This window comes from Mobula hypostoma, chromosome 15, assembly GCF_963921235.1.
Source record: "Mobula hypostoma chromosome 15, sMobHyp1.1, whole genome shotgun sequence".
NCBI classification, from domain to species: domain Eukaryota; kingdom Metazoa; phylum Chordata; class Chondrichthyes; order Myliobatiformes; family Myliobatidae; genus Mobula; species Mobula hypostoma.
Genome location: NC_086111.1, coordinates 44821566 through 44838258, shown reverse-complemented (window position 1 = coordinate 44838258; position 16693 = coordinate 44821566). Strand labels below are relative to the sequence as shown.

The following is a 16693-nucleotide window of genomic DNA, read 5'->3' as shown; positions in this document are numbered from 1 at the left end:
AGAAAGAATAGTAGTGTTCATCGACTATTCAGAAATCTGATGGCAGAGGGGAAGAAGCTGTTCCTAAACTTGTGGGCCTTTCGGCTCTGTTCCCTTTCCTTGATGGTAGTAATGAGAAGAGGGCATGTCCTGTATGGTTTATCAGATGTGGACAGCACCCGACCAGCACTGGAATACTAGGCCCATCAGCACCAACGATTGCTTTCATATACGAATCTGCATTGTACAAATGGCACATTTGGCACCTGATCATCTGCGAGAGGTCGTGCCAACTGCTGCTGATGCACCCTTTGCTACCTTTCCCAAAATGAGTTCTGGGGCACTATGTAAATTATCATAATTGACCGGGTGCATACATTTTGCATTTGAACCTATGGCTTTATGTTTGTCGCAATGATGCATCATTCAAACCCTTACTCATTTGAATGGAGCCAGCGATCTCCATAAACGTATAAATGATGTTAAACAAACAGCTTCCTTTTCAACTTTAAATTAGTTTTTAATTACTTTATGTTTGATTTAATGGAATTTACTAATTAATTGTTCTAAGTAAATTCTATTCAAATATTTTGAAATCTCTCTGATGAAAGATATTTGAAAACAATGAAGAGTTTGTACTGCCTGAGACCGAGTTGATGCTCATTCAAATTTGCTGAACAGCTGCGGGGCCTCCAGGTCGCTGGGATCGAGCAGCTGTAAAGATTTATTACAATTGTAGGTCTTGTGCAGATTTGGAAGTCGCTGGGGTAGGAGGTGTAGCACAGATAATGCCTAATATCTACTTCTTCAGTCATCTGATGGATGTTCTCCTGCAGCAGCTGCTGTCTGCACAGGCCACCCAGCTCGAAAATGACACTCTTGGATTATTTGACTGTTCTTCAGATTAAAATCAAATATTTCTATTTGTTAGATGTAAAACAGCAGCTTCTACGGGAGCAATGTCAAATTAAGAAATTTAAAAAAGCTGTTTTTAAAAAAGGGTCTAATGTTGGTTGCATCAAATTATTAAAATAAAGTTACATGATCCACTCATTAGGAATGATTAAAACTTGCAGTTTTTGACAATGCACTCCACTTCACCAAGGTCAATTAAAAACACGGTAATAATTTCTCAAATCAGATTTAAATTGCAGTTGCAAGAATGCTCCAATTCTTTTCACTTAATTTTCTCCAAGCTGCTGGATGACAGCCTGGTATAGACATTAAACTCAGTTACCTACTTTGTGAACACCAGCTGCTCCTTTTCTACATTTACCGAAATGGTTTTGAATGCTGAGCATTGAGAAGGCAGCCCTGAGGCTTGAACTTGTGAATTTAAAGTGCCATGGCTGTGCTTTGTGTCAAGTTTGCTAGTTTTCCCAATCAACACTCAAGCATCTCCAGCAGGGGTCACTTGATAATCCTGAAGAATTGGAGTTGTGAACCAATACAGCATCTGCAGTTCCTTTGTGTCTGTGGTTGTGAGCCAAATTGCCGTTCTGCAAGGAATAAGGCAACCAAACGTAACATCTCTACCACAATCTACAACAAGCTCAGCACAGCGTAAGAAACAGGCCCAAAGCTTTCTAGTGCAGTACACCAGAAATTATTTTTGTCAGGTTGCATCACAAAAAGATACAGAATCTGCTCAGTGTTTCCAGAATTTTCTGTTTATAATAGAGGGATACAGAACTGAACTGCAGTTTCCTGAGTTGCGAATCAATACCAGATCACATGTACAAAGGAGGAGGAGAAGATGGCAGCCCGACACAGCGTGCAGTGGCCACTCCAGTGAATGATATCTGTTATCTGTCAAGTAGGGTGCCGTGCACAATCCTGATTCGATGGAGACAGACGTGAGAGCACAGAGGAACATCTGGAGAAACTTCTGAAATGCCTCCTTTGCTGCCGCTGCTACTGTGTGATCCAGAATCTCCAGAGGAGAAGGCCCCGAGTCCTCAGCTTTGCTTGTTGCTCGGCGGCTGGGACGGGGATGAAGTGCTCGGCAGAGGATGGTGCTCGGGAGGCTGTATCGGAGGCTTGAAGTTTTCAGATGGACTCAGAGTCGGCTGTGGTCGGGTGACTCCAATTCATTGGCAGTTGTCAGCGCCTGGAGGTTTATGGCAGGGAGAGTTTCTCCCTTTTGCCGCCTGCTATCGGGACTATCGGGAGTAGATCGGAAGATTTGAGCCTTTTTTTAAAACTATGCCCATGGTCTGCTCTTTATCAAATTATGGTATTGCTTTGCACCGCTGTAACTATATGTTATAATTATGTGGTCTTGTCAGTGTTAGTCTTGGTTTATCCTGTTTTTTTTTGTGATATCACTCTGGAGGAACATTGTATCATTTCTTAATGCATTCATTTCTGAATGACAATAAATGAGGACTGACTGTCCTCATAATCTAATCTAATGGTAATTCGAAGATCAGACCAAGAATCATATTTTTTTTTTAAATTCCCATTCACTTAAATCTTCTCAGTTTCCATCACCTATGGTTGCATTGCATTTACCTGTGAAGTACAAGATTGCTTGGATGGGGAATAAAAAAAGAAAGCTTATTTTGTTCTTCAAACTACTTTCTCTTCTTCCATGAATCATTAACTCAATCATGAGTTTCCCAGCCATCTGAAACCTCCATATTCTCTTCTATGGTGAATCAAGAAGGTCAAATAGACCAAAGGTTATAAAGGCCTTAGATTCTTCTCAGCAGACACAATTCCTGTTCAATTTTTATCAACGTCATATAATTAAGAACCAGGATCCTCCAAGGGATCAAAACATTGCAAATTAAATTGAATTACAGTAATAAAAATTAAAGTATAAATATAATAAAAATAACAAAATTGATCCAGCTTCTCAGGAATCGTGATGAGCAATAAAGATAATGAGAGGACCAGACTCCAAGAGCAACCCTGTCCTCAAAAATGGGAGGTCCCAGCATGCAAGTGTTAAAAATAGGCATTGAAGATTTTGCAATTATGTTTAGCCATAAGTGCTGAGTTGGTAAAGCATCTTAATTTCCACCAGAGATCTTCATCAGTCACAGGCCAATTTAATTCATTGGATGTGATATCAATAAATGGTTAAGTGGACAGCAAAATCTATGGGTCCAGATAGCATCCTGATGTTAGTGCTTTTTCATAAAAAAATTAGCCTATTAATATTCCAACTTCAGTTTATCCACCATCACCTGATTCCAGACCTCATCACTGCCTTGGTCCAAACATGGATCAAAGAGGTAAATTCCTGAGGAGAAATAAGAGTGACTGCCCTTGACATTAAGATAGTAGTTGACTGAGCAAGAGGATCTGGTAAACATGAAGACCATCTTGAAGAAACACTCTTATGCTTGGATCAAACCCACATGAAGGAAGATAATTGTATATGCAGAAGCCAATCATTCCAGCCCTAGCCCATCACTGCAGGAGTTCCTCAGAGCAGCAGAATAGCTCCGGAAATCTTCAGCTGCTTCATTAATGTTCCTCTTTTCACCATAAGGTCCGAAATGGTTCAACGTGCTGTTGACTGCATTACAATTAATTCGATTCACCATGCTTCAAAAAAACAAGGGAAAAAAAGAAACAAAAGAAACACACAGCAATTCCCGGTATGGGTTCGTAAGCGGCAGATAACTCTTGTGCCACACAAATGCTAGGCAAGGGCCATCTCCAAGATAACAGTCCAATCATATACCCATGATATCCAATAGTATTACCATCGCTGAGCTCTCGTCAATAACCTGGGAGTTGACACTAACCTGGAACACAACTGAACTACCTATATCAATATTGTTCCCACAAGAGCAAGTCAGAGGCTGGGTAGCCTGCTACAAGTAACTTACCCACGCCCGACACCCCAAGGCCTTTCCACTATTCGTAAGGAAATAGTTGATAATGGAGATGTCAGGAAGGGTCTAGAGTACACTCTACTTGTCTGTGAGAGCACAGCTCCAATGGTACTCAAGTCCAACATCATCTGTGCACAGTGGCTGCAGTATCCATTACTTGCAAAGTTCCATTACAGTTAGATTTTTAGGCTAATCCATCAGTACTCTACAAATCATCATGATTTCTGTCAAGGGCTTCATGTGCACAAGTGTACTACCATACAGGTAGCTCCTTTTAAGCTGCAAATCACCCCAATTTAGATAAATGTCACTGTTCCTTCATTATTGCTTGGAAAATTCTGGTAATCCATACCTGACAGCATTGTGGAAGTACATTCACCAGAAGGATTGCAGGCTCACTGCCATCTTCTCAAAGAGAACCAGGGATAGGCAAGGAAATGCGGATCTTGCCATTGTTACCCAGAATCCAAAAGAAATCTACCCTCCCATTAAATAACTAAACATCCAAGAAAAAAAGAAACTAAAGTCTTATACTTGAATTATAGATCTAACACTGATTTGAGTGTGATATTCAATTGGCAATCTTTTATACTGTCAAATGTATCTTGCACTGAATTCAGATAACAAATGAGTTGTGTAGCTTCCTGTTTTGACATGATGCTTTCTCTCCCCCCCCCACCCCAGCAGCTCTCAAGCTGAGAAGAGATTAGATGAAATGTCACTGAAGGATTTTTAAAAAAGTTACTAAGATTCTGCAATTCTGGCTTTACAGCTAGCAATCCTACCCTGCTTCCAGCATGAACTAATGTGAGCATTCTGACTGGAAAGGTTTCTCACTCCTCACTTTAGGAACTCGATCTCAAAACTCATTCTATGACCTTGCCACAACAAAATGATTTGCATTAAAAAGGTGATATACCTGTACTCTCAGACTTAGTCAAAAAGGACTATGAAGAAATGCACATCCAATATGTTCGTCTTCTTTAACCAGGCAGAAATTAGCAACCACATCTCTTAAGCTCGCGATCCTCAGGACAAACACACCCACCTTAGCAAGTTTCTGACTGTAACCATGTTTCTGATCTGTATGTGTCTACGACAGTGGCTCATGTCTATTTACTACACACCTTTCAAATCATATATGAGAGCTACTTAAAAGAATTGTCCTCCAGAAAATATACACAATCAAAAACTTCTCGATCAAATCACTTCACGGAAGAGGCTGTCTAAGATTTTAAAAAATGACATCTCTAGTTGGTAACAATAGGAATTCTGCAGATGCTGGAAATTCAAGCAACACACATCAAAGTTGCTGGTGAACGCAGCAGGCCAGGCAGCATCAAATTTTTTTTGCGGTTTTTGAAATGTGCAAGCTAATCGATTTTCCCTGATTAGGTTTTTTATGGCTACGTTAATTGTCTGTTAAGCCATAACAAAAATCATTCCAAGAAGATGTTTCCCTATCTTTCTACCTACTGCAGAAATGAAATGGACTCTTGCTGATCTATGATTTCTTTGAGACTGCCAGCTTCCTTCACAAATTCTGGAATCCTTAATTCAGATGAGGGGGATATCTGGTCCATTGAGTTCACTCCAGATCATAAACAATCAACCCACTCCAATTTCCACACTCCATTTCTATTGTCCTGCAGATTATTCTCTCTGTGATGCTTTTCCAATTCATTTTTGATTCTGCTTCTATCATCCGTGTGAATTTCAGACTACTCTTCTCATTTTTAAAGCAATTTTTTCCACATCCATGTCATTTGGCCAAAACTTTAAACCTGTGCCCTCCGGTCTTTGAACAACCTGAAAATGGCAAGAGTTACAATTATTTTTATATTCTATTCAAACTAGGTGTGACCTTGCATGTATCAAATCTCTGCTCGTCCTCCTTTGCTCCCAGGAGCAGAGCTGCAGCTTTTTTATACAACTATGTCACTAAAATTAATCATTACTGGAACCGTTCTAGTAAATCACATCCACAAATTCTTCAGGACCTTCAAATTCTTCTTAATGTTAGATGTCCATTCATGGTCTAACCACTTCAGTACTAGCTCTACATAACATCTTGGTTTTCTACTGTGCTCTCATGATCCACTAACTGCTCTCACAATATAAAGGGTGGGTATTTGGCACATCTTTTAGAATCATGCTATCAAATTTATCCTGTCCCTACATATTTTATTGCCAAAATGCATCACTTTACACATCTGTGCTAAATTTCATCTGTCACTTGCCTGCCCATTCACCCAGCCTATACACATCTTCTTGCAGCTCATTTCCATTCTGTTCACTGTTCAAACAAGTTTCATGCCATCTATAAATTGGGAAAATATACCCTGCATCATAGTAGCAAGCATCAGCAACATTCTGACCAGAGGGTATAACAACCAAGCAATAACCATTTTTTTTTATATCTTTGTTTACTCCTTACTTTTTCTACCTATCACCCCCTAACTTCTCACTTCCTTTCTCCACTTGCCCACCTATGTTCCCCCTCATCTGGCTTCACCTATCACTGGCCAGATTACACTCTTTCCTTTCTGCCCACTTTGTTATCCTAGGTTCTTCCCCCTTCTTTTCCAGTCCTGATAAAGTGTCTCAGACCAAAACGTCGACTGCTATGTTCTCTCAATAGATCAGGGGTTCCCAATCTTTTCTATGCCATGGAAACCTACCATTAACCAAGGGGTCCATAGACCCCAGTTTGAGAAGCCCTGCCATAGATGCTGCCTGACCTACTGAAATCCTCCAGCATTTAGTGTGTGTTGCTCTGGATTTCCAGCATCTGCAAAATCTCCACAAATTTAATTTCCACTAGGAAATCGATCAAAACCCAATCAGGCTGCTAGGGCTCGGGTGAGCGCTTGTCTCCAACTCAGAGATACTCACTCTAACTCCACATTTACCCTGGCTTATAATTAAACACACATTACAAACTGATTGAGGTGCACTTTGTTCTGAAGAACTTAATGGCGTAATAAGCCATGTCCTCAGTGGGAAACTGAACTTGGTAAAGATGCCAAGAGTTTGTAAGAGGTTATAAACAGACTCAATGAGTGGTTGAAGAAATTGATGAGGAATCAGTAGATGTTAGTGGATGGAATGATCATGATACGCAAGTTCATTAAATACACAAAATTAACAAATGGGTACAAAAATCAGTTAGGAAGGCAAATGTTATTTACTCCAAGACCATTGGAATTTAGGAGGGAGGAAGACTGCTGCAGTTGTGTGGAATCTTTGCTGACTATACACCTGGAGTACTGTTTGCAACCTTGGACTTTGCCCTGTATGGTATTCTTGCCTTGGTGGTAATTAACTACATTTAGGATATTTTATCTGAAATATGGAGAAATTTCTTTACTTAGGGTGTAAATCTTTCAAATTTTCTGCCACTGAATATTTGCAAGAATAACATTGATACACTCTTGCTCTCCTGAGGAGTGAAGAGAAATAGGAACTGGAAAGGAAAGTGGATTAACTGGTGTTTATAATAGAAAAAAAAAGCAGGCTCAAGAGGTTTTACAGCATATTTTGCTTTTATTATCGTCAGATGTTCTTATCCACAAACTCTCAAGAGAGTAATGAGAGAAGTACATAAATGGCTATTTGGATGGATTCATTAATACCAGAAAAGTATTGAGTTGTCTTGGGCACTTATTCCCAGAACAGAAATGACAGAGAAGAAAGAAAGGTTTTTTAATGATAAGACAGGCCTTGGAAGGTGAAATACAATCAGCACTTCATAAGGGTGGATATGCAGGTAGGGGAAATGAAACAGGGCAGAATCCTCATGTCAGGAAGTGGCCTGATATGCCTACTGGCCATTGCTGTGAGCAAAATCCCATGCAGCTCTAGGCAAGCTTTAGATTATTATCTTCAAAGACAAAGTACACAAAAAATGGAAAAAAATGTGCATATTTTAATTCCTCAATGAAATGACTGTCCTTGGTAATCTTCTGTCAGCAAATTATTGATTTTTCAAAATTATTCAATGGCTTCCAACAAATTTTGAAACTAAAAGGGTACAACAACATTTATCTGATGAATCTGATACTTTAATATTGACAATTTTATTTGCAGCGAAACGCATCAGTATGACAAATTGCATGACTGCAGCTTTAGAGTAGACATCATGGCACATTAAGATTAACATAACAGTCCACTAATGTAGTTTACAAATGTAAAATGTGTCTTCAAAAACTGAATGAACAAGATGGTATGGCCTTAACATGATGTTCAATTGTAGAATGGCTCCACTCAATAAAGATAGTTCTTCTCATGGTTCTCTGGGTACAACAACAATAAAGTAACCCATGCTCTCTAACTAGGCCACTTAAATTAAATGCTGCTAGTTAACTTCTTTCATGAAGAAAATAATTGCTCAGGCCAAGTAGGAATGCCCAGAAACAACTTCAGCTCCAATTGTTTTATCACTGAGAAGTGTAGTTAAAAATTTGGTCAAAAAACAAACTAGCGAGCCAAAGACTTCTAACTGCAGAGTGTAAAAAGTTGATCTCATATTAGACACATTTCACCTCTAATCTATATCAAAACCTTTTGGGTAGCTGCAAAGATTTAGATGTCGCGCAAAAGTCAGACTTTTCCTTTCAGCAAAGGAGAAAATACATTAAAGAGCAAATTAAAACAGCCTATTTGGTAGCTGGTTGTAGGATGGAATGTGACATTGACTAATTAACTCTTTTGCTTATTTGCTGATGAAAGGACATCAATGGCAACAATAAAATTACATCAGAGCTTTCCAAATTAGTAAAATATCTTACCTAAATCTTTTACTACTATCAGCAAGTAGGTTTAGGATCATTGACCTGACATGGCACTTCAGTCTTGTACATTGCCCTGATCTAATGGTTCTGCATTTACTTCCCTTTAACTACTTACCTGAGCTGATTTATAATCGAATGAAACTTCTGGCTTTGGTTTTGCATTATTCCTGCAAACAAAATCAAAAACAAGGACATGAGGTTTTATTCTCATTTTAATTACATAGGAGTTCCCCAAGTCTATGACTGAAATCAAACAATGAACTATAACTACAAAATAAAGAAAAATCAATTACTTCTGTGCGAATTTATTGCAATTTTTTCCCATTTTATCCTTTTTAAATTTGTCTCCACCTTTTACTGAACATATTGAGTGATGCTATGGCTTAGACCTCCAATCATTGCTGACCCTCTGGGAGCACATGTAATTACCCATCTCCTTCGAGCAAGCCTGCACGTTGGTCATCAGCCAACAAATCTGCCTCCAGCTTGAGAACAACATTTTTCCAGCTTCCTCAAATCATTCAGCTTCACATTTTATAATCACCATAACATTTATGAACAGTACATTTAGCAGCACAAGAAAGCATAAACTTTATGTCTGCACATAAACACAGATCAGGGAATGACAACCTGGGTGCGGGTTGGGCTTGATTATGCTCGTCCTCACTCAGCAACTAATAGAGTGTATCCAAACAGTCAAGATGATAAAAGCAGAGCAAAACCATTGTTTAATTCCCATTACAAACATTTCAATCTCACTCCAAACCCTTTATAAGTATTGATCTGAAAATGAAAGAGAGAGTTTGCAATCCCAATGGCAGTTTTGACCCAGAGTTTAAATTTGAGCCCTGTTATTACTGAGGCCACCTATTTCTATCTGCACAATATCAACGAGGCTCTGTTTAAGCTTTCGGTCATCAGTTCTATATAGGTTATCCTTATGCAATCCATAGTCAAAGATTTGCTTGATCACGATTTTCCAGGGGAATGTTTTACTAAGTTAGAAGAGGTTTAGAAATCTAACTGCCAATGTTGTCTGTAAGGCAGCTTCTTACCGTCCTTCCTGTGGTGTCTGCTGAGGTGTGTGAGTGGTTGTAATTGTTGCAATCTTTTCAGCATTTGTTAGCAAAGATGGATTGGTGGATTCTAGTAGAAAAGAAAAATGAAACTTAAACATCTTCAGGTGTAGGCTATTATTTCAACAGAACAGATAAATTGTAAGTGAAAATTTTACAGAAAAGATCACTAAAAAAATTCAAGGAGATATATTTGAATATTACCACAACTTCTCTAACATTGAATTTCTATTTTTTTTAAACTAAAATACTTAATGTACTTGAAACATTTATGTAAAAGCTTTATACTTTATTCTTGAACAAACGGATTATTGTAAATTCAGAGCAATTCACCTCAACTATATGCATTTTAACTTAACCAGGAATGAAATGTGTTTTATTGTGTCTGATGTTTCTATCACACATTCCTGTTTATCTTACACTGCTGTAGAGATGGTAATTGATTTTGCAGTTTTAATAAAAAAGGAATGTGGACTATAAAGAATGAAACTTCAGTGTCACACCGCAGGGCCAATATTTAACTTGTTCAGTCACTATAAGCTATTGGTCTGAACTATAAATGCACTGAATCAGAAAATGCAAGCCTCACCCCTTGAAAACATCAGTGAAGATGCTGGACTCCTATGGTAATAAAAATTAAATTGACTGAAAAGCAGTGTCCTTGGGCATCCTATAAATTTTACAAGATGTGACAACAGAAGGTCACATAGGAAAATGTGGACTGAAAATTGCAGGAGTTGTAAATCAGGTGCATGGATCCTCAGGTCCAAATCCACAGTCACACAAAACTCGGTGCTTACACTGAGAAAGCCAAACCATAAAAAGTATGATTCCTTGGTATTGTAGGAATTTCTCACCTACATTTGCAAAAAACCAACAGCTTAAACACATGAAGTAGTAAAAATAATGCCATATTGTAACACAGGAAATATTTAAGTGAAAATAGCATAGCCAGTTTGGTGGCTTTAGGCTCAGGTGTTGATACTGGCCATTTATGGCTGAGTGGCCACCATAGTGTGGTGCCAAAGCTCAGGGCATTCCAGAGCTCCAAGATCAATTCCGGCACCATTCAGTGAGGAGCCTCTGTACCTCCTCCCTACGCAATCCGTGGGTTTTCCCCAGGTGCTTCAGCTTCCCCCCACAGTCCAAAGACGTAGCAGGTAGGTTAACTAGTGATCGTAAATCGCCCCTTTATGAGGTTAGGGTTATTCGAGGTTGTGGGATTGCTGAGGCAGCTCAGTTCGAAGGGGCCTACTCTGCATTCTATCACCAAATAGATAAGTAAAAGCAGTAATATTTAACCCTGGGACCGCAAAGTCTCCTCAGATGCCTGTGGACTTTTAGCTGCCAAGTATATGAAAGGCTGAGATCAACAGATTTTTGGACATTTAAAGAATCAAGAATTCTGAACCAGAGGGGATAACTTCACTGAATTTCACACACCACATCGTTGAACTGTTCCCACAACCCATGGACTCACTTTCAAGGACTCTTCATCTCATATTTTCAATATTTATTGCTTATTTATTATTATTATTTTCTTTTTTTTTGTATTTGCAGAGTTTGTTGTTTTTTGCAAACTGGTAACCTGCCTTGTTGGTGCAGCCTTTTATTGATTCTAGTATGCTTATTGTATTTATTAAACACGCCTGCGAGAAATCTCAGGGTTGTACATGGTGACAGATATGTACTTTATTAAGAAATTTACTTTGAATCTTGAACTGTGGAGATGTGGATGGGGAGAAAGGATACAAAGGATTAGCATGCATATTTTTGAATGGGTACACATTACTACTTTATATTCTTAACCAATGCTTATATTAATTTGCTTCAAATCAGTAAAAATGTAAATGCTTTCAACTCACCATCTCCAGGAATGATGCGCAAGGTAACAGTGTTTCCAGCCTCCTTGATCAAATTGACAATATCCGAGTGGGACTTGTTGGTAATCGAACATCCGTTAACAGCTAAAATACGGTCTCCAACTTTAAGTTGGCCACAACGATCTGCAGGGCTTCCTTCGATTATCCGACCTATTTTGTGAGGCATGGCTACACATGCATTGCCTGGTTTTGTACAAGTTTTAATTGGGAAGATGGTAAAGATGAACCATTTGAAGAGGAGGATAGGGAGACAGAAGGTCAGGGGTTAATTCACTGTGCCACAAAGCAAAATTAATGATGGAATGTATTACATCCCATGGTTGGTGATCAAAACATTGGCAATCACTTCTATGCAACGTAGCTGTAAATGGGCAATGTGCAACATAGATGTGAATGGGTAATGAGCAGCTCCCTCTAAAAATTTAAAATTATTAGTTGCCAATAGTCAAAAACAAGTTTTAGCAGTATTAAAATGTTTGCAGAGGGAATTTACAAGTCATTCTAAGGACATAGCCTGTTATCTTCACTAATAATATAACTCAGTTGAATTTACATCAATGGACACATGGGGAAGGAGTCCATCAAGCAAATTCCGACAAAAAGTGGCAGAACTGACTGCAAAGGACAATTACTCTACAAACATCTACTACCTAGAAAAATTATTGTTCCAAGTTCAAAATTCAAGAAAATGTAAAATGTATGCAAGGGAATACGGAGCACTTTAAACTTTTGAGTAACATGGGGAGTAAAATTGGAAGAAGATATTGTACATCCTAGGATCGGCAATTTAGTTAAATAATTATCAAACTAATGTATGTGTTTAACAAAGCACAATGGCTTTGAATCTTGGAAAGTGTTTGGCTTCCAGTGAATGATGGAAGATGGATGTAACATTGTATATTGAAACACCTGTGCATTTATTCAAATTAATTAACACAAGGGAAAACTATGCAACAGCTTGCACTACGCATTAAAACACAGGCAACTTGGGGATAAAATTATCTGAAATCTCAGATGGTGAAAGGTTAAAAACTTTGGTAATCCTCTTCAGGTATTTACGGCAAACACCTGAATGTGAATCGACACTTAGAACATGGTCAGCTAACACTGATTCAGGGGATTAACTCCTGTACCAATCATGTTAACACTATACCTTTAGATCTGTATTATGTGCCACTGTGATTAAATTTAGTACTTTGCCAATGTTCTGTTCTTTCTCATTGTAGAAAGGCAAGCAGATCTCAAACCCAGCAAAACCCTTTGTGAACCAAGGAGTTAGTTTCTACACTACAGTTTTGATTTTCAGGAGGAACTGTGGCCGATTAAAAACTGAGCTGCAGAATGTGATGGCAAGAAAATCGTGTGATTGGAGACATAAACTTGAACTTAAAATAAAATAAAAAGCCAGGTTTGAATCAGCTCCACTTAATCACCAGCAAAGAAAGCACACTCATTATAACCCAAAGATTTGTCCAGATCAACGACACAAGCAGCGAGGCAAAGCAGAAAGCAGACATTTCATGCAGGGATTTAGGAACATCCAATGATCATAATAAATCCACAATGAATTAAGTTACCCTGAATTACTCTTGAAATACAATTAAGCTTATTTCTCAGAGAAGTTAAAATAAGATTTAATATTTTGATTCATTAGTAATTATAATACAGAATATTAACTATTAAAGTACTAAATGAATTCTCTGCTGTGCAACACATTAATAACTGCTCTGAATGAATACATAATTGATCGCACAGGATAGGAGATCACTCTGCTTTTTGGAAAATCTGCTTATTGTATTAATGTTTACATCTATTGGAAAATATAATTTTGGTGTTGTATTTTATCTGGGAGTGCAGCTTCGGAACGCACTTACCAAAAGAAGTGCCTGTCTCTGGCCGGCTGACTGAGGAGACAATCACAAAGCCGAACCCTTCACTTTCTCCACGCCGTATCTCCACGTCGTACGGCTGCACAGCTGGTCCACCACCAGCCCCCCCGCCGCTGGCACTGCCGCTCCCTGAGCTCACCGTGTTCAGAGAGTTCTGACTGCCCTGTGGGGTGCGCTTCTCTTCGGCCAAGGACACCGCCTGATTGCTGCTGTGATGTGATGAGACCGGCGAGGCATTCACTTCCGTCTCGGGCTTCGGAGCAGCTGCTGGGTTAATCAGAATCAGAACCAGGTTTCATACCACAGGCAGATGTCGTGAAATTTGTTGACTTTGCAGCAGCAGTACAGTGCATAAATGGTTAAATTAAATAAATAGCGCAAAAATAGAAATAATAAAGTATTGGGGTAGTGCTCATGGGTTCAATGTCCATTCAGAAATCGGATGGCAGAAGGAAAGAAGCCGTTTCGGAATCGTGCATCTTCAGGCGTGACCTGGGTAATGGGGCCCATAATGATGCATGCCACCTTTTAGAGGCATTGCTTCATGAAGGTGTCCTGGATGCTATGGAGGCTATTGCCATGATGGAGCTGACTACGTTTACAACTCTGTGCAGCTTACTTCAACCCCGTGCAGTAGCCCCCCCACCCCACCCTCACCCCATACCAGACGGTGACGTAGCCAGCTAGAATGCTCTCCATGGTACATCTGTAGAAATGCTAAGTGAAACAACTGAGTTTTTAAAACTGGAAATCGTGCCTTGGATGCAGTTTTAGATCAGCAAAGCAGAAAGACTGAGATAAATTAAAACATAGTTGACTCATTTATTTTTAGTTGGCAACAGCGAAGGGAATTCAGAGGATTGGCACAGAAACATGTGCCAGGGAGGCGAGGTGAAAAACAACCTGCACTGCCATATGGAAAAGCTTAACTGTGAAAGTTCGGTGAGAACTTAAGCAGTTCATGCATGTGAAACTTCAATCATCCATCAATTAGCTGCAGTTCATGATCAAGTGAATTATGGTAACTTGTGCTGACTGTGAGACCAGAACTTGTTTAAGAACAAAGTTTCTAAGTTTGTCGAAGAACAGCATCATTTCATAAGGAGTGGGACTTGAGAGTGGGGCTTAGGTAGGAGGTAGAAGCTAATTTAATTCTTGTGCACAGTCACATAAGCACAATGTGTAGAACAAGCCTGCCCTAGTCATGGAGCTAAAGGGATCAATACAATTGCCTTCAAAGCTTTGGATTAGCAGGATCCAATTCCCACTCTTCAGTGCAATCAAGAAAATATTCTATTTATAGAACCTCTTTAATTACGTGAAGTTTTCAAAAGAATACTGAAAAACTGCCATTCATTCAAAAAATAAGTGATAACGGGCAAAGAAACTGTCCTAAGTGGAGGTTCACTTTTCCTGACTTTTGTGTAAGGTCATACTTATCATTTAAAGATCTACTGGTATCATCTTGCTGGCTGAGGAATTGGTGAGAAATACCAGGACAGCTGACTAAGCCATTTCAACAGGCTTAGTTCACTGTCAAACCTATCGAAGGCTTGGAATACAAGAAATACTCCAGAAGTATTATAATCATTAAATAGCTAAAAATCAAACTTCAAAAATTAAAACAAAATTACACATACACATTTAAAAACAATCATTAAATCAAGGAAATTACCTAATAGTTGGTCTTGTTCCTCTCCGCAACACAAGGTTAAACTGGCGGATAATCTCTATGCAAGTACAGGGGGATTGCAACCTCAAAGCTCTGCTGTTGCATCCCATGAGGACACCAAATTCAGTGCAGGCCAAGGGGCAGTCAGGATCTTCAGGATTTCCATGTTTGGGGAAGAATTCCAGACTCAGAGACACATTGAAAACTACCTACTTTATTGTAGAACTGTTTGCACTTACCAGCACTTTATGGTACACTAAGGAAGTGAATCCACAGCTAAGATTCGCAACAGTGAACCATACAGCTGAAGAAAATGGAGCAGGGACCATTAACATTGGGATGGGAGAAGAAAGGGTTTCAGAATCAGGTTTAACACCACTACTATATGTTGTTTTGCGACAGTAGTACATTGTAATAGACAATAAAAACTATAAAATACTATCATCATTATCACATAGGTGAACATCTTTGGACCTTTGGACATGATCTCATGACCATGATTGTTCTTGGCAAATTCTTCTACAGAAGTGGTTTTCCACTGCCTTCTTCTGGCAGTGTCTTTGCAAGACAGGTGACCCCAGCCATTATCAATACGCTTCAGAGATTGGCTGCTTGGTCACATAACCAGGACTTGTGATAGGCACCAGCTCCTCATATGACTTGATGTGACCCTGATTCGGTGGGGGGGGGGGGGGGATTGTAAGCAGGTGCAACACCTTGCCCAAGGGTGACCTGCAGACTAGCAGAAGAAAAAAGTGCCTTACACCTCCTTTGGTAGAGACGTATCTCCACCCTGCCATCCGATAAATATAGTGCAAAAGGACAGGGAAAAAAAAATAGTGACATAGTGCTCATGGATTCATTGCACATTCAGAAATCTGATGGTGGGGGGGGAAGAAGCACTTACTGAAACCTTGAGGCTCCTGTACCTCCTTCCTTGATGGCAGCAATGAGAAGATGGCGTGTCCTGGGTGATGGGGGTCCTTAATGATGGATGCTGCCTTTTTGAGACATCACCATTTAAAGGTGTCCTTGATGCTGGGGAGACTAGTGCTCATGATGGTATAGCTGAGTTTGTGACTCTCTGCAGCTTTTTCTGATCCTGTTTCCCTTCATACCAGGCTGTGATGCAACCAGTCAGTATACTCTTCACTGTACGTCTTAGAAATTCACTAGAGTCTTTGGTGACAGATCTAGTTTCCTCAAGCTCCAAATGAAACATAGCTACTGTTGTGCCTTCTTTGTAATTGCATCAATATATTGGGCCCAGGATAGATCTTCAGAGATGTTGACACCCAGAACTTGAAACTGTGATCCCTCCAAGATGACTGGTATGTGTTCCCTTAACTTCCCTTTCTTTAAGTCCACAATCAAATCATTGATCATGATCTTGAGTGCAAGGTTGTTGTTGTGACACCACTCAACCAGCTCATCTATCTCACTCCTATAGTATATATGCTCTATGCTTTTGGCAGGATGTTGCTATGAAGAGTGAAAGATAGGAAGAGCCAGGTGTAGAGGGTGAAAATGCACAGAAGTAACTCACCACA

General features: G+C 39.4%; 1 protein-coding gene across 9 annotated transcripts in view; it reads right to left on the bottom strand.

Annotated features, from left to right (window-relative positions):
* Positions 1 to 16693, bottom strand: part of magi1b (membrane associated guanylate kinase, WW and PDZ domain containing 1b) — a 438093-nt gene that overhangs the window by 39960 nt on the left and 381440 nt on the right. For 4 of the 9 annotated variants that reach the window (XM_063067951.1, XM_063067954.1, XM_063067956.1 and 1 more), the window contains 4 exons: positions 13457 to 13738; positions 11565 to 11765; positions 9679 to 9769; positions 8739 to 8790 (listed from right to left, as the gene is read on the bottom strand). In XM_063067951.1, coding sequence (XP_062924021.1) covers positions 8739 to 8790; positions 9679 to 9769; positions 11565 to 11765; positions 13457 to 13738 — 626 coding nt within the window. The remainder of the gene's footprint in view (positions 1 to 8738; positions 8791 to 9678; positions 9770 to 11564; positions 11766 to 13456; positions 13739 to 16693) is intronic. The other 5 variants (XM_063067952.1, XM_063067957.1, XM_063067958.1 and 2 more) reach the window with 3 other exon arrangements.